We start from the raw sequence: 19814 nt of genomic DNA on the forward strand, positions 1-19814 counted from the left end.
TTACAAATTTTAACTTTTGTATGGTATGTCCTCTATTTTGCACTATTTTGTTACTATTTTTCTAATCTCATAAAATAATTCTTACATTTTGTTTTGTTTTGTTATTTTGAGATGTAATCTTGCTCTTTCACCCAGGTTGGAGTGCAGTGGTGCCATCTCAGCTCCCTGTAATCTCTGCCTCCTGAGTTCAAGCAATTCTCCTGCCTCAGCCTCCTGGGTAGCTGGAATTATAGGCATGCACCACCATACCCAGCGAATTTTTATATTTTCAGTTAAGATAGAATTTTGTCATGTTGGTCAGGCTGGTCTCAAACTCCAGACCTCGGGTGATCTGCCTATCTAGGCCTCCCAAAGTGCTGGGATTACAGGCATGGGTCACCACACCTGGCCTTGTTTTGCTTTTTTATTAAGACATTCATAATGAATTTTCCTCAGAGAAGAACTTTTCTTGTGTTCTTACAATTATGTCACAAAGTGTTGTGTTTTTATTTTTTCCTTTTTACAGATGTAATTTTCCTACTTAAAAAAATTACCAATAATTGTCTCATTTCCAAATGACCTGAGAATACTTTAGCTTTTATTTTTAATGTGCTTTATTTATTCATTTGGCAATAATTAGAGAACCTGGTCTAGAAATACCCTTGTTTTAATGTTTCCTTTGTGACCAATATTGGACAAAGTTTTACAAACCACCCAGAATACACAAATTAAGTATCTTTACTTTTCGAGAGACATAAACTTCTACGTATAGCTAATGATTGAACATTACTGATTTTATTATTCAACTTATTTATTATGGCTAGTTTCTTCCTGTCTCTCTCTAAGCCTAAAGGTGATTAATTTAAATATTCCTCTACAAACAGATTCAGCTATTTTTGGCTTATTGAAAAGAAGTTTATCTTTGTCATGTCTTACTTCTTTATATCATATCATATCATCTTTATAATATATTAATATTATCATATTTTGGTATCTTATTTCATTTTCAGCCTTTTAATATTGACTGTATCATGTCTGATATTGGCACTGATACTTCTATAATCTTTATCTTTGCCTCCTGTTCATTTGTCTATTGCTTTATCGTTAAACTTTTTTTATGTGTTACCTTAAGTGTGTTTAAATTATGTTGTACATTTTAACTCAGTCTCATAGTCTCTTTCTTATAATGAGAAAATCCATTTCATTCATGTGTAGCATTATCTTATAAATTTGACTTTTTACTTCTATGTTAATTAAATATTTCTTCCATACTGAATTTTTCCTTTTTCTAGTTAACGAGGTTGTTTCATTCTATTTTACCCTTATAAATTTGAAAGCAAAACTATAAGTTACTATTTTATTAATGCTTATTCTCCTTTTTCTATCTGTATAATCAGGCATGTATTTCTCTATCATCTTTAGAAAAGAAAGTCAGGTGCTTTCTCCACTCTGATGCACTTTTATGTATATAAAAATGCTTTACTTTCCTTTTCTTCAAGACTCCTTTCCCACTACAATAACATTATCTCAGAGAAATACAATGGGTTGTTCAAAAATTTCATGAAAAATGAGTATTATGAAAAAACTATGCTCAAATTAAAAAAATTGCATCAAAATAAACTCATACTAACTTGTTCTAACATGTTCAAACAAGATCTAGATTGAGGCACTATGAAGGATAATAAGGGCCCCTATCATAGCAACATGGATTTTATGAAAATTGAAGCAGGAACAAATATCAAATTTATGGTGAAGAGTAAGTGGAAGAAGGGTGAAATCACTGATACTTTATGAAAAGCTTTGAGGGTCAATATTCCAAAGACATTAGCAGTTTAAAATGGATAACTCATTTTAAGAAAGGATAGGGCAGTGTTAAATTTAAAGCCTACAGCAACAGACCATCCATATCAACCTGAGAAAAAAATTAACCTTGATTGTTCCCTAATTGAAAAGAACTGACAACAGCACAAACACCACCATAGACTTGTCATTTGATTCAGCTTACACAATTCCTACTGGAAACTTAAAGATGAGCAAACTTTCCACTTAGTGAGTGCCAAAACTGTGGCACCTCGATAAGTTACAGAAAACAGGAGAGATTTCAATGGAAATTTTTAAAAAGTGGGATAGAGATTATGAAGAATTTCTTCAAAGAACTGTAACAAGATGAAACATGGCTTTACCAGTACAATCCTGAAGACAATGAATAATCAAAGCAATGGCTATCAAGAAGTGGAAGTAGTCCAGTCAAAGAAGAAGGGGACTGACTGGTCAAGAGCAAAGATGTTAACAGCATTTTGGGAAGCTCAAGGCATTTTGCTTGTTGACTTTCTGGGGGGACAAAGAATGATAACACCTGCTTTCTATGAGAGTGTTTTGAAAAAGTTAGATAAAGCTGTAGCAGAAAAAATGCCCAGAGAGTCCTTCTCCACTATCACAACATTCTGGCTCATTCCACTCTGATCAAACATGGCAATTGTGCAGAAGTTTTAATAGAATATTAAAATTTGACTCAAAAATATAAGTTCCTAACATGGTGTTATTTTCCCATTTTAATGTATCGCCTAGCATCTTTAATAGTCAGTTAAAAATGCATGTAAAATATAATTTAAATGTCAGCAAAGTAAAGCACACAAAAAATTATACCAGAAATGAGTCCTCCTGATAAATAACTCAGTGAAATATTAATGTAATCTTTATAAGAGGGTTCCAGTGAGGCAGCCCCTATGGCTACATACCAGTCCACATTTCCCTACCCATACTGCATTGTCCCCCTAGCCCACAACAACTCTTCACATCACTTTGCTGACAAGTGTCTGCATGGGCAGGTTTTGCTTTACTTTCCCCACCAGGATGCAGAAGTTCAGCATGCCTCAACTCCACTGACCACTATTGCAGAGTGAGCCTTGGTGAGTACAGAGCCAGTAAGCCTGTCCCCTGCTAGTGCCCAGTCCTAATATGCTGTGCAGAATGCAGGGGATCCTCCCGCACCCTGAGCAATCACTCCTGCTTGGAAAGCACAGAGAAGGCACTCATACCTGTGCCAGCCAGCACCCTGCCTCAAGCCAACACCACCTTCAGTGCAACACAGCACACAGTCTTCAGCAGGTAATCCCTCCACTCCTCCCCAGCAGCCTAGCCTCTGCCACTGTGGTGAATACCCAAAGGAAAGCAGGCACCTCTGCATCCACTAGCACTCTGCTTCATTTACCACACTTCAGTCCCCCCAGCATAGAGGTCTCCAAAACTTGAGGAATCAAAGAACAAAGTCAGGGCTCAATGCAAGTCTCCCAGAGTTAGAGCACACAGTACAGAGTTGGGAGCTTAGTGCTGGCCCCTTAAAACCTCACAGAAACTAAGCCAGTTGCTGAATCCACCTTATAGCACAATCAAACCCTCAAGGTCATCAAACAGGATAAAATAAACTAAACACTCATCCAAAGGTCAGCAGCCTCAATGATTAAAGGTAGATAAGATGAGAAATAAACAGTACAAGAATGCTGAAAACTTAAAAAGCCAGAATGCCATCTTTTCTCCAAATGAACACATCACCTCTCCAGCAAAGGTTTGGAATTGGGCTGAGGCTGAGATGACTGAAATGATAGAAATATAATTCAGAATATGTTTAGGAACAAAGTTCATTCAGCTACAGGACTATGTGGAAACCCAATACAAGGATGCTAAAAATCATGATAAACATTGCAGGAGCTGACCAACAAAGTAGCCAGTAGAGAGAAGAATGTCACAGACTATATACAGCTGAAAACACACTACAAGAATTTCATAATGCAATCCATAAATATTCATAGCACAATAGATGAAGAGGTGAAAAGAATCTGAGAAGCAGCTAGAGAAAAAGTTTAGGTCACCTACAAAGGGGATCTCATCAGACTAATAATGAACCTTTCAGCTGAAATCCTACAAACCAGAAGAGATTGGGGACCAATATTCAATATCTTAAAAAAAAAAAATCAACCCAGAGTTTCCTATCTGGACAAACTAAGCTTCAAAAGTGAAGTAGTAGTAAGAACCTTTTTAACAAGCAAGTGCTGAGAAAATTTGTCACCACCAGACCTGCCTTACAAAAGCTTCTGAAGGAAGCTCTAAATATGAAAAGGAAAGACCATTATCAGCCATTATAAAAACATACTGAGAAGCACAAACCAGTGACACTATAAAGCAACCACATGTACAATTATGCAAAATAACTAGATGACATTATGAGAACCTAATTAAAAGACAAAGAGTGGGAAACTGGATGAAGAACCAAGACCCATTGGTATGTTGTCTTCAAGAGACCCATCTCACATACAAGAACACACATAGGCTTAAAATAAAGGGACGTAGAAAAAATTTACCAAGCAAAAGAAAATTTAAAAAGCAAGAGTAACAATCATAGTTTTTGACAAAACAGACTTTAAACCAACAAAGATCAAAAAAGAAAAAGCAGGGCATTACATAATGGTAAAGGGTTCAATTCAACAATAAGATGTAACTATCCTAAATATATATGTACCCAAAAGAGGAGCACCAAAATTCACAAAGTAAGTTCTTAAAGACCTTCAAAGAGAAGTGGACTCGCAAATATTAACAGTGAGAGACTTTAGCAACCCATTGACAATATTAGATAATTGAGACAGGAAATTAACAAAGATATTCAGAACCTGAACTCAGCTCTGGATCAAGTGGACCTGACAGATAGCTATAGAACTCCCCAACCAAAAACAACAGAATATACATTCTTCTCATCACCACATGGCACATACTCAAAAACCAATCACATAATTGGAAGGAAAATACCTTCCAATTTCCTCAGCAAATGCAAAGAACCAAAATAATAAGTCTCTTGGACCACAGCACAATCAAATTAGAAATCATGACTAAGAAATTCACTCAAAACTATACAATTACATGGAAATTGAATAACCAGTTCCTGAATTACTTTTGGGCAAATAATGACATTCAAACAGAAATTAAGAAGTTTTTTGAAACTAATGAGAAAAAGATACAAGATACCAGAATCTCTGGGACACATCTAAGGCAGTGTTAAGAGGAAAATTTATAGCACTAAATGCCCACATCAAAAAATAGAAAGATCTCAAATTAACAACTTAACATCACAACTAAAAGTACTAGAGAACTAAGAGCAAACAAATCCCAAAGCGGGCATAAGACAAGAAATAACCAAAACCAGAGTGGACAAAGGAGACTGAAACATGAAAAGCCATTCAAAAGATCAACAAACTCAGAAACGATTTTTTAATTAAAAAAAAAATCAATAAGATAGACCACTAGGTAGACTAATAAAGAAAAAAAAGAGGAGATCAAATAAACACAATCAGAAATGACAAGGGGGTTATACCAGTGATGATATCCACTGACCCTACAGGAACACAAACAACCATCAGAGAATACTATGAACACCTCTATACACATAAACTAGAAAATCTAGAAGATATTGGTAAATTCCTGAACAAATAAACCCACCCCCAAAGACTGAACCAGGAAAAAACTGAGGCAGTAATACATAGCCCACTAACCAAAAAAGGCCAGGATCCAGTGAATTTACAGCTGAATTCTACAAAATGTACCAAGAAGAGCTGGTACCATACCCACAGAATCTATTCCAAAAAATTGAGGAAGAGAGATTCCTCCCTAACTAATTATATGAAGCCAGTATCATCCTGTTATCAAAACCTGGCAGAGACACAATGAAAATGAAAACTTCAGGCCAATATCCCTGATGAACATTGATGCAAAAATCCTCAGCAAATTACTTGCAAACCAGATCCAGCAGCACATCAAAGTTTATCTACCATAATCAAGTAGGCTTCATCCCTGTGATGCAAGTTTGGTTCTACATACACAAATCAATAAATGTGATTCATCACCTAAACCAAACTAAAGACAAAAATCACATGGTTATCTCAGTAGATGCAGAAAAGGCTCTCCATAAAATTTGACATCCACTCATGTTAAAAACCCTCAATAAATTAGGTATTAAAGAAACACATCTCAAAATAATAAGAACCACCTATGACAAACCCACAGCCAACATCATATTAAAAGGGCAAAAGCTGAAAGCATTTCCCTTGAAAACCAGCACAAGACAAGGATGCCTTCTCTCACTACTCCTATTCAACATTGTATTGGAAGTCCTGGCCAGGGCAATCAGGCAAGAGAAAGAAATAAATAGCATCCAAACAAGAAAAGAGGAAGTCAAATTAGCCCTGTTTGCAGACAGCATGATTCTCTAGATACAAAACCTGATAGTATCAACAAAAAAAGCTTCTTAAGCTGTAGAAAAATTTCATCAAAGTCTCAGGTTACAAAATCAGTGTGCAAAATTCACTAGCTTTTCTATACACCAACAGTCAAGCCGAGAGACAAATCAGGAATATTCTCCCATTCCTAATTGCCAAAGAAAAAAATAAAATGCCTAGGAATACAGCTAACTAGGGAGATGAAATGTCTCTACAAGGATAACTACAGAATGCTGCTCAAATAAATCAGAGATGACACAAACAAATGAAGAAAAAAAAAAACATTCTGTGCTCATGGAAAGGAAGATTCAATATCAAGGACATGGCCATATTGCCCAAAGCAATTTATAGAGTCAATGCTATTCCTATTAAACTAACATTCAGATTCTTTGCATAACTAGAAAAACTATTTTAAAATTCATATAGAGCCAGAAAGATCCTGAATAGCCAAGACAATGCCAAGCAAAAATAACGAAGTTGGAGACATCATGCTACCTGACTTCAAACTATACTACAGGGCTACAGTAAGCAAAACAGCACAGTACTGATATAAAAGCAGATAGATACACCTACCAATGAAACAGAATAGAGAACCCAGAAATAAGACCGTATAGCCATCTGACCTTTAACAAACATGACAAAAACAAGCAATAAGGAAAAGACTCCCTATTCAATAAATGGTGCTGGGATACCTGGCTAGCCATACATAGAAGAATGAAACTGGACCCCTTCCTTATACCATACACGAAAACCAACTCAAGATGAATTAAAGACTTAAGTGTAAAACCCAAAACCATAAAAACCCTAGAAGATAAGCTAGGCAATACTATCTGGGACATAGAAATGGGCAAAGATTTCATGACAAAGACACCAAAAGCAATTGCAAAACAAAGGAAAAATTGACAAGTGGGATTTAATTAAACTTAAGAGCTTTTGCACAGTAAAAGAAACTATCAGAGTAAACAGACAACCTACAGAATAGGAGAAAATTTTTGCAAACTATGTGTCTGACAAAGTCTAATGTTCAGCATCTATAAGGAACTTAAACAAATTTACAAGAGGTTAAAAAGACAAACAACCCCAATAAAAAGTGGGCAAAGGATATAAACAGATACTGTTCAAAAGAAGACATGGATGCGGCCAACAAGCATATGAAAAAAAAGCTTAACACCACTCATCATTAGAGAAATGCACATCTAAACCACAATGAGATACCATCTCACACCAGTCAGAAAGGCTATTAGTAAAAAGTCAGAAAAATAACAAATGCCAGTGAAGTTGCTGAGAAAAGGGAACATAATACACTGCTGGTGAGAGTGCAAGTTAGTTGAACCATTGTAGAAAACAGTATAGCAATTCCTTGAAGAGCTAAAAGCAGAACTGTTATTTGATCCAGCAACCCCATTACTGGGTATATAGCCAGAAGAATATAAATTATTCTACCATAAAGATGCATACACACAAATGTTCACTGAAGCACCAATCACAATAGCAAAGATACGGAATCAACCTAATACCTATCAAAGGCAGATTGGATAATCAAAATATGGTATGTCTATACCATGGAATACTATGCAGCCATAAAAAAAATGAGATCATGTCTTTTGTGGGAACATGGATGGAGCTGGAGGCTATTATCCTTAGCAAACTAATGCAGGATCAGAAAAATCAAATACCACATGTTTTCACTTGTAAGTAGGAGCTAAATGATAAGAATTTATGAACACAAAGAAGGAAACATCAGATGCTGGGGTCTTCTTAAGGGAGAAAGCTGGAAGAGTGAGAAGGGTGGAAGGAGGGAGAGGAGCAGAAAAGGTAACTATGGGGTACTGGGCTCAATACCTGGGTGATGGAATAATATGCACAACAAACCCCCATGACACATGTTTACCTATGTAATAAACCTTTACATATACCCCCAAACCTAAAATAAAAGTAAAAAAGAAAAGGTAAAAAAGAATGGCAGAAAATCAGACTGCTTGGTTTTGAGTAGAGTAGATTATATTTATATTCATAAAAGTAAGTCACCAACCTATGGCCAAAATACAAAGCAGCTTGGACAACACAATCAAGTCTTTAGAAAATTTCTGAAGAGTCTTCAAGGAGATCAAAGATAAAACATAAACATAAGAATTTGCTGCAGATAAGAAATATTTATCAAGTGTTTTCTTCCCTACTTACCAAACACAGATAATTTATTTCAGTACAGATGTGGTTCTTGCCCAAATTTCAAATTCTTAATTATGTAGGAAAATTGAGCCTAAAAAATAAAACAAAAAACATGTACAAACTAAATGTCAAATGTAGAAGAAAAGCCTGTTTTGCAAAATACAATTGGTGTATCTTATCTTATCAAAAAAGAAGCTCACAAATTGATCCATGTAACTTTTCCCTATAAATATAAAAAGAGTAAAGTCATTGCCTTTAGTTTTTCCTTTAGTTGTTCAAGTCTCAATCTGACAGATGTGGATTAAATGTGTCTTTTGTTTACCAAAACAGACTTTTTAAATTGTTGGAATATATCAATAGATATTCATTCATATTATTACCATTTCATCACAGTACGTGGTGATATTTCTTTTAACTGCCAATTGTATCTTGAAACACTCTTTCAATTTTTTCCATTTGTACTGATAGTACTCTAGTAATGGAATATGCTCTAGTGGTTTTAAACTCAATACTTAGTAAATTAATTCCCAGTTGTCTTCATAAATATTCTAGAGTATTAGGAGGGTACAGGCCACATAAGCTGTAAAATATTATTAGAATTATCTAGTGAAATGTCTACTCTTGGTGATATTTTACAGAATTATTTAATGTCACTTAATGCTTCCTGATGGCATCTTTATAGAGCATTGCTACTTTAAAAGGAATTTTAAAATATAGAAAAAAACAGGAATATTTTAACTTTCTTTGGTAGGCACCAAATAGATGACTTACAGCTATTTTTCAAGAAATATCTGAAAGTGTGCTCAACTTTCATCCTTTACTACATACTCTCAAAATATGGCACAAAACCTACTCCATTATTCAAAAAGAGAAGTGTGTGTGTGTGTGTGTGTGTGTGTGTGTGTGTGTGTTTGTGTATAAGTGAGCCAGATTATAAAAATAGACAGGGAGAGAAGTGGAGCCATAGAAATCAGAAGAAAATGAAAAGAGAAAAATAAAAGAGATGTTAAATGAAGAAATAAAACAGTGTGTCCACTGAATTTTTGTAGAAATGTTAGAGTCAAAGCATATTGAACCAAAAAAGACATTTCATGTCTCTAATTCATCTATATGGTGCATTTTATTTATATTTCCTAGCAGAAGTCAGAATTTATCATCAAATCGCCCAAAGAGTGGCCCAAAATTACTTTTTATCCTGTCTTGAATTTCAAAATTGTACAAGTAACTTTTAACTTGAGTCCTTTTAGGGCCCCCAAAATGACATACATTACCCATATTATTGAAAAAGAAAAGATTTGGTGCGAATCAAAAAGAAAACATGTAAAAAGGAAGGCAAAGAATGTAAAATGTACAGCTTGCCACTGTTGTTGGGCCTATTCATTCTTCCACTGGGTCAGTGACCTCGATCTTCATGACTGTCAAGTAAAATGATCTGAGTGACACCCTGTTTTCCCAGAACCCTTGACCCTTGCTCAGCCAGTAGTCCTGATACGCCCTCACAAAGTACACGGTAATAGAGTCAAGGAAATGGGTAGTTGCCAGGAGAGTTTTGCCAAGCTTTTGACTAACCACTTATATATAATCTCTTACCTCATTTGTAATGAAGAGAAAAGCATTTTTAAATTTGAAGAGCAGTATTGACTAGCTTAAAAAGCTTTAAATTGGGTTTCTGAAAAAGCATTCAGAATTTTGTACCTCAATTTTGATACATATCCCAGAAGGAACCAGTGAAGCAGTGTTTTTCTCATTGGCTTTATAAATCTGCATAAAAATTTTAAAGATCAATAACACAGGAAGTTACTGAACTCTTTCTAAAGGAAGTAAATAAATATTCCTTCCTAGGTTGAAACATATATGAAATATTGAGGTGCTGTCATTAGATCATTTGACTTGCTCTAATCTTTTTGTTTACTTTTCTCAGAATCATCTTTGCAACACTCAACCAGGCTGTGAATATGGCATACGGATTTAGTTCTTATGATAGCTAAACTACAAGATAACATGCTATTTTTGTTATTTTGGTCATATAGATATGAATTTAGGGCGTGCACGTGGCTTACGTAAGGTGCATGACATAATTTAAATCTCTGATTAGTATTTAAAAAGTACCTTCTCAAAAAAAGTGGTTTCTTCCCCCAGGAAAGCAGTAGTTTGAAAATAAATCACAATATTTTTATGTCAAGCAACTGCCCCAAAACTATGAATAAAGAAGAGAACTGGAAATGGAGAAACTAGAAAATGCCATAACGAAATCAAAAGAATTCTAGCTTCATACAACGCTCCGCCGCCGCTGCTGCTGCGACCCGGACTTCACGCCAGCACCCCACTGCCGACAGCTCCGCCCCTATGGAGGACATGAACGAGTACAGCAACATAGAGGAATTCGCAGAGGGATCCAAGATCAATGCGAGCAAGAATCAGCAGGATGACGGTAAAATGCTTATTGGAGGCTTGAGCTGGGATACAAGCAAAAAAGATCTGACTGAATATTTGTCTCGATTTGGGGAAGTTGTAGACTGCACAATTAAAACAGATCCAGTCACTGGGAGATCAAGAGGATTTGGATTTATGCTTTTCAAAGATGCTGCTACTGTTGATAAGGTTTTGGAACTGAAAGAACACAAACTGGATGGCAAATTGATAGACCCCAAAAGGGCCAAAGCTTTAAAAGGGAAAGAACCTCCCAAAAAGGTCTTTGTGGGTGGATTGAGCCCGGATACTTATGAAGAACAAATTAAAGAATATTTTGGAGCCTTTGGAGAGATTGAAAACATTGAACTTCCCATGGATACAAAAACAAATGAAAGAAGAGGATTTTGTTTCATCACATATACCGATGAAGAGCCAGTAAAAAAATTGTTAGAAAGCAGATACCATCAAATTGGTTCTGGGAAGTGTGAAATCAAAGTTGCACAACCCAAAGAGGTATATAGGCAGCAACAACAAAAAGGTGGAAGAGGTGCTGCAGCTGGTGGACAAGGTGGTATGAGGGGTCGTGGCCGAGGTCAGGGCCAAAACTGGAACCAAGGATTTAATAACTATTATGATCAAGGATATGGAAATTACAATAGTGCCTATGGTGGTGATCAAAACTATAGTGGCTATGGCGGATATGATTATACTGGGTATAACTATGGGAACTATGGATATGGACAGGGATATGCAGACTACAGTGGCCAACAGAGCACTTATGGCAAGGCATCTCGAGGGGGCAGCAATCACCAAAACAGCACTTATGGCAAGGCATCTCGAGGGGGCTGCAATCACCAAAACAATTACCAGCCATACTAAAGGAGAACATTGGAGAAAACAAGAGGAGTTGTTAAAGTAACCCGTCTTGCAGGACAACATTGAAGATTGGTCTTCTGTTGATCTAAGATGATTATTTTGTAAATGACTTTCTAGTGTACAAGACACAATTGTGTCCAACTGTACATAACTGCCAATTAGTTTTCTTTGTTTTTACTTTGTCCTTTGTTATTTGTGTTATGACTCAATGTGGATTTGTTTATACACATTTTATTTGTATGATTTCATGTTAAACTTCAAATAAATGCTTCCTTATGTGAAAAAAAGAAGAATTCTAAGCATTGATGTGCTAGCAGCAATGTGACATGAAAATCTTTTCTCCAGTTCCATAATATTGCCACAGGATAAAGAACACCATCCCACATATTAAGGGCTAAAACAGAATCAGAACAGGCTGGGTACAAAGGCCAGCACTGGACAATTCTCTGGCTATGGACCAGATCATCTGGCAGTACTCCCATCTTTAATACCCAGCTTGAATTGGAAGACCTCAAATGTGTCCAGGAAAGCCCAACATCTGCCTCTCTGGGCAATGAGAAAGTCTGACTTAGAAAAATACATGCAAAAAGGAGCCAATACAAAAAGAAATACCAGGCTCATAATTGATGCTTCATTGGGAAAATGAGCCAAGGAAGATTTCTACAGTGCAGAGCACCAAGTGAAGAGTGTGAACTCTCCCACTATCATCAATCACCACAGAGTAGTTCTGTGTTTTCATGGTATCTGCTGCTCAGTAAGAGTCAGAGTGGCAGCAAATTTATAAAGAGACCAAACTGAAGAAAAGAAGGCGGTGAAGTCACAGCAGACACCATAATCAAGAAAAAAAAGTCTTGAATTTAGAAATTACATGGAAAGAGATGTAGAGCAATCGGAGGCACTATAAAACCAAGATGCTCTTAGAGGTAGGACCATCGTGAGGTTATTTTTATAAAGAAAAAAGAAAAAGGCCAGGGTTTTGCTTTTAATTGCACATACTTGTACAGTAGTAAAAGAAACATTTTATTTTAAACATAATATTTTAAACAAATATTTAAAATATATTTAAATATTTCAAAATGTGCCTTAGATAACTTTTGAAAAGCCATGTACAGTATCGTTTTTGTCTTTTTTCCCAAGATAAAAACTTTTGACAAGTGAATCAAGTGCCTTTAACATTTTTAAGTGTTTGCCACAGACGTTCCATTTCTGTGAATTTATCTTAAAGTTTCTCAAAAAATACGGATTGTGGCACAACAATGTTCTTCACAACATTGCTATAATTTATTCATTGACTCGACAAAATTTTTGAGAATTTTCAATGGGCCAGACAATGTATCTTCTGTTTAGGAAAAAAAAAATTCTAAATGCCATTAAAAGAGTGATAGTTAAGGATGGTACAGGCATATGATGAGCTACCAAAACCATGTTTATGGAAGACTTGGCAAATGCTAATGATCTAATATTGAGTGAAAATGTACTATAAAATAGCACTTATCATATTATCTGAAATGTAAAAATTGCATTTAAAATGAAGAAATACTCCAAAATAACAGTAGTTGTTGTCTTTAGATATTAGAATGATGAATACTCTCTTCCTGCATTGCTTTTGACAAAGAACATGTATTTAATTATCATTAACAGATATTCAGATTTTGGTAAGCTAGAAATATCAGAACCTGAATGAATGGGCCATCTGATCAGAATTTTACTCTCTAGGTATAAGAACTTGACTGAGTCTGACAGAATGCAAGATATTTAGAGGCTTTCATAGATATGCCTCCCTGGAAGAAACAATGCTTGATTTTGTGGATTGCTTGTACCCTTCTTTCATATTCTTAGAATGCTTTGTATTCCTAAGCATGGCATGCAGATATGATTAAGACTTTATCTTAATATTCAAAAGTAGATTTGCTATGTTTCTTATATGAATTTTACTGATATATAACCTACATACAATTAAATGCACCAATTTGAAGTGTACTGTTTGATGAATTCTGACAAATCTATACATGAATGCAACCACAATTCCAGTACAAATACAGAATATTTTCATGATCCCTGTAAGTTCCCTTGCGTTGTACTGCTTTTCAGGTAATCCTTAGCCCTATTTCTGGCATCAAACAATTACTGATCTGCTTTCTGTCACTATAGATTAGATTTGCCTTCTAGAATTTCACACTAATGGAATCAAGTAGAATATACTGTTTTTTGTACCTGATGTATTTCACTCAGCTTAAAGTTTTTGATATCTACCCATGTTGTTGCATGTGTCTGTCTGGAATTCCATTATATACATTTTAGAATAGCTAAAAACTAAAAGATGTATGAAATCAAGTGTTGATGGTACAGCACAGGAACTCGAGTGCATTGCCAATGGTAATACAAGATGGCTTAGCCACTTCAGCAAACAATTCGGAATTTTTAATAAAGTTACATATATACTTGCCACATGACCCAGCAATCCTACACCTAGATATTTATTTAAGAGGAATGAAAACGTATGTCCACAAAAAGACATGTATATGAATAACAATGAGAGCTGAACAAGAAGCATAACATTTATAATAGCTATAATTGAAACAACTTAAAATCTGTCAACAATTTAACTGATAAATAAATTATTGCATATAGGTACAATGGAATAAAATTCAACAAAATGTTGATATTTGAAGCATATTTTTCAAAACTATGCTTTAAAAATTAGTTAATAAAATGTGTTATCCTGAGAAAAAGTCTCCAACAATGGGAAAATCATATAAATTTACTTATGTACATACTATTGCTTAGTAAAGTATTAGAAACAAAAACATTATTTTTAAATAAGCTCCAATCAGGGTTTAAATTAATAAAGTCTGTGTTCTCAATTAAAAAGCACATTTTTCTATTATTTATTTCAAAGATGAATAAAATTTCTGATAACATTTGTCATATTATTCAGGGAAGATATTAAATTTGTTAAACCATCAGGAAACAAAAATAGTTATTTCATAAAAACTTACATGTTTTAAAATAAGTCCAAAACTCCTATTTTGTAGTCTTCTACTAAGCTCTGGTGAAACCTGATTTTTCTTCAAATGAAAAACTCCAACAGTCAGAAATGAAATTGTTTCATTTTTCTTTCATTTGAAAATCAAGTACTGAACACAGAATTAGACATGGTCCCTGCTCAGTGGGTTTCAGAATCTACAATGCTAGCCTGATTTTTTTTCGGCCCAAACTCTATATAAGAGCACACACTTGACAGGAACTTGTTTACTATTGCTAAGATATACTTTTGTGCCCGGATATGCTACTGAAAGAAAGTTCCCAGTCCTTTGAAAAACCAGGGCCTTGGGCATGCTGGCAGGCCAGGCACAATAACATACACTTGTATCAAATAAAGGAGAGTTCTGTGTCAAGAATGGAATTCTAATAATGACTTGTCTTTTTCTAGTTTACTATTTAAGAAATCTTGACAGAAATAAAGAGCCAACTTTACTTCTATATTTGCAGGTTTACAGACTAGCACAGTACCTAGAATATAGTAAAATATTTGTTAGATTGGTAGAGCAAATTAAAAATATGTATTTGAAATAAAACATTGTCAATAATGAACTTAGCATTCAGTTATAGTCTGAAATTATAAAATGATTAAAATTTAAGGTAACCCTCAAATTAAAATAAAATTTCACATGACTTTCACGTTTCTGCTAAATTTTTGGCCATTGTTAAGTTTTCTGTCCCTATTTTCCTGAAATTTTTTTCAACCAGTGAAGTGATTCTTGGCTTATACATATGAAGCAATGTAATACACAGTAAAAATGTACTTGTTCACATTAAGGAGAAACATAAGAAATTTCATACATTAAAGACCTATTATATCTTAAATACTGAGCTAAACAAGTTAATTCATCCACTCAACAAATACTGTTTAGGTGCCTGCTATGTGTCAGACTTTGTTTTCGTGCTGGTGGATGTAGCAGTGAACAATTCAAAAATGCTCTTCGGACTATTGATCTTTCATTATAGTGGAAGCTGCATGAAATTGGGGAGAAGAGAACTAATAAACAAATAAATTAGTATATAACATTATGTCCAGTTACAAACCTAGTTTGATTCATTCTCAACACAAGCTTGCAATGTGGCTATTTTTGTTTGTTTAATTAGGAAAGTGTATCAAGAGATGCCATGTAACTTGTCCTAAAGTTGTGCTATAGTATAGTGGTAATATAACCCAGGTCCTTCTGATTGGGAATTCCTTATTTCCTTATTCCTTATTTCCACTAGGAAAAATAATCCAAAAACAATTCCTAAGTTCGAAATTAAAATAAAGAAGGAAGAAAATGGAAGGGGGTTAGAAAAGGACTTTAGAAGTAAATGCTTATCTCTATGTGGAAGCCATGAGCAGTTGTGTTGTGTACCTCCCTTTATGGATATGAATAAAGCAAGTAACTGAGGGCCTCAGCTGTTGTGTTATCAAATCTACTGTGGCATTTGCACTGAGCCCTCTAACTGCTCTTAGCCAGTGAGGGAGCACAGCAGGGATATTAAGTGATACCCATTCCTGGGAGACCTGACTCCTCTAATGGCCAACTTTGGCTCGAAGAATTCCTGAGCAGCATCATTGTCAAGGGCATTTTCCTCTTTGTCTTTTTGTTTGTTTTTTGAGACAGAATCTCACTCTGTCACTCAGGTGGGAGTGCCATGGCACAATCACAGCTCACTTCAGCCTCCACCTCCTGGGCTCAGGTGATCCTCCTACCTTAGTCTCCTCAGTACCTGGTATTACAGGCAGTGCCATCATGCCCAGCAAGTTTTTTGGGTTTTTTTTTTGTATTTTTTTTTAGTAAAGACAGGGTTTCTCCACATTGTCCAGGCTGGTCTTGAACTCCTGAGCTCAAGATATTTGACCTTCCAAAGTGCTGGGGTTACAGGTGTGAGCCACCAGGCCTGAACCTCCCTGTCTTTCACTCACACTGTGGTCTAAAGGTGCCCCCAGCCTTACCAGGTCCTCTCTCCATTTTATCTCACAAAAGTGTCTAATAAAATACTTGAATGTTTTATCCCATTTGGGTCACCTTCTTGAAGGAACTAGGCAAGTAGCACTGAGAGTGATCATAGCAAATGAGCAGTAAGACAAGGATTTGAGACTGGTTAATGGTTAATCCACTACCAGACAGATGAGGAAGATACCATCCTGGTTAGTATGTGGGGCATGGGTAGTACTTCGCATAATATGGTGGATCAATTGCTGAAGATTTTGCCAATGTGATCTGGAAAAATGTCTTGGTGGAGAAACTGCTGTGGCAGGTGTAATAATTTTGACATCTAAAAAACAGGTGGGAAACAATGCCTACAAATCAGAATAAGATGCCCTTCAGAAGGAAAATGAGAGATGGAGGACTGTTAAAAAGGGCTTTATAGTTAAGTGTGTGAATCAGAGAGTCTCAGTTGTACCTTACAAAGAGGGCTTTATCACCTGTAGTGGAAGGGTAAACACAATTAAGTGATAGGCTGAAGATTACTGTGACAGTCACAGAGCTCCAGAAATGCTTGAATGCTTAGCTAAGATAGATTTGTTATACAAACATGAGGGCCCTAGTGGGGGAAAGCCTATGATCTTGAAAAGAGGGGGTGGTTAACACTGCATGTTCTCACTCACAAGTGGGAGTTAAACAATGAGAACACATGGACACAGGGAGGGGAACATCACATACTAGGCCTGTCAGGGGTGGGAGGCAAGGGGAGGGAGAGCATTAGGAAAAATACCTAATGCATAAAGGGCTTAAAACCTAAATGATCAGTTGATAGGTACAGCAAGCCACCATGGCACATGTATATCTATGTAACAAACCTGCATATTCTGCACATGTATCCTAGAACTTAAAGTAAAACAAAAAATAAAAAAGAGGAGATGGTTGGTTAATGGGAACAAAAAATACAGTTAGATAGAAGGAACAAGATAATCTTGTTTTTGTACCCATTAACCATCCCCACTTTAACTTCCCCTCTCACACACTACTCTTTCTTGCCATTGGTAATAATCATTCTACTCTCTATCTCTATGAGTTAAATTTTTTTTGTATAACTCTCACATGTGATTAAGAATATGTGATATTTGTCTTTCTGTGCCTGATTTATTTCACTTAACATAATGTTCTCCAGTTCCATCTACAAGCAAGATTTAACTGCCTTAAATACACTTTCTAAAGACATGGAATTTGATATCCTAGCCAGGATTCCAGGGAATGGACAAAACTTGCTTCTGGAATGGCTTTGAGAGTTCTGTAAAACAAATGATGGTCAACTGTCTGAGTCCAATTGCATTGCTATAAAGGAATACCTGAGGCTGGGTAACTGTTATAGAAAGGTTTATTTGGCTCATGGTTCTGCTGGCTATATTGGAAACATGACCCCAGCACTTATTTCTTGTGAGGAACTCAGGAAGCTTCCAATCTTAGGGCAAGGGAAAGAGGGGCTGTCATATAGCCTTGTGAGAAATGAGGCAAGAGAAAGCACAAGAGGGAGAGAGAGGAGGAGGGTGCCACAGTTTTTTAAAACAACCAGCTCTGTTATGAACTAATAAAGTGAGAACTCATCTATGATTGTGTGGAAGGCAGCAAGCCATTCATGATGGATCTAGTCCCATGGCCCAAACACCCCTCCAGTAGGCCCCACCTCCAACATTGGGGATCGACTTCTAACATGAGATTTGGAAAGAAAAAGCATCCAAACCATATCATCAGTTCTCCGTGAAATAAAACTGTCAATATTGGTCTGGTAAATATTAGAGGGAAGAATAATGACCTGAGGGATATTGGTATGTTGAATGGACATGTTACATAAGGCCAAAAGACTCAAGAGAACATACTCGTCACCAAGGCCGTCAAAAATGTGTTGGTGAGAAGATGCCAAAATCACTAAAAATTTAATGATAATTCTTTCCAGGCTGGGGATAATAGGAGAGGTAGTTACAGTCTCATTCTTTAATATCCATGGTCATAATGTTCTTCTTCCTAAATAATGGAACCAGGTGATGACACCTACTTGACTGAAGCTAAGAGGCTTCAATTACCATAATGTTAGGTGAAGTTGGAGAGACAGTCAAGGAGTTTAATCTGTAGATACTGTGAAAATGGTTAATAGAGCTTGACATCCTTATAAGCAGAAGAGTTGGGCAGTATTTTTTTATATATTTAAAATATTAAGCAGCATCCTTGTTAATTTTAAAATATTAACAAGGGTGCTGCTTAATATTTTAAAAGTTTAAAACAAGTAATAAACAAAACACAAAAACTAAGGAGCAAGAAATGATGCTGTAGCAGGTCCAGACTGTGATGCAATGAGCTCCACTAGCTGGGTCATATAATCTTCCATAGTGCTGGAGGATCCAGCAGGCTCTGTAGTGCTAGAAAATGCACAATGTGGAACTTATGGCAAACTCCAGTGGAAGAGTCACAACACAGGTCTCTGAAAGCCTGGAGTAAGCTCAAGCACAGTACAGAACTATTCATCCTCTGTGTGTTACTAGGCTCTGGTAAAGACAGAACACTTGACCATGAAACAAACTGTCCATGCAAATAAAACTGCCCATTATGAGCGGGATTCTTTTGGACCAACCAAGTCATAATATTAGATAGGCCCAGACACAGTTCACTAGACATGAGCAAGTGGACCAAACCACATGTCACCAATCCCAGTTGCACAGTGTCTCTCCCCTGATTTGTTGTATGGGGTTTTTTACATCACTAGCTAAAAGGGCAGGAAAAAGGTCATTATGTTTGATTTATGGATGGATTGCCTCAGTATGTAGGTGCAAGTGAAATATAGACAGTGGCTACATTACAGCCACATTTAGGGTTGCCCTTGAAAAACAGTGGAGAAAAAGAAATCTTCTCACTGGTAGAGCTCCAGGCAGTGTACTTGATGTGGAAAGCAAAATAGCCAAGATAAGAATACATATAGATTTCTGTGCAATGGCCAATGGCCTGCCCATCTAATGTGTAGCCTGGAAAAAAAAAAAAGAACAGAAATATCAGAGACAGAGAGGTCTAGGGTGGAGCTTATGTAAGTCCCAGGGTCTGAAAACCTGTGAACCAGGAGCTCCCTGTGTGCAAGGGCAGAAGAAGATAGATG

At 36.1% G+C, this 19814-nt stretch overlaps 1 protein-coding gene and 1 long non-coding RNA gene across 4 annotated transcripts in view; one reads left to right on the plus strand and one right to left on the minus strand.

The window, feature by feature from the left end:
• The window catches only part of LOC105711428 (uncharacterized), a 643388-nt gene that overhangs the window by 351125 nt on the left and 272449 nt on the right, over positions 1–19814 (minus strand). The window lies entirely within an intron of this gene.
• Positions 10756–11732, plus strand: LOC110567150 (heterogeneous nuclear ribonucleoprotein D-like). Its single transcript, XM_064360408.1, has 2 exons — positions 10756–11415; positions 11620–11732. The coding sequence occupies exons 1-2, from the start codon at positions 10758–10760 to the stop codon at positions 11700–11702; spliced, it is 741 nt and encodes a 246-aa protein (XP_064216478.1). The 5' UTR covers positions 10756–10757; the 3' UTR covers positions 11703–11732.

This window comes from Aotus nancymaae, unplaced genomic scaffold (genome assembly GCF_030222135.1).
Source record: "Aotus nancymaae isolate 86718 unplaced genomic scaffold, 86718_ANA_hifiasm-v0.15.2.pri h1tg000040l, whole genome shotgun sequence".
NCBI lineage: Eukaryota > Metazoa > Chordata > Mammalia > Primates > Aotidae > Aotus > Aotus nancymaae.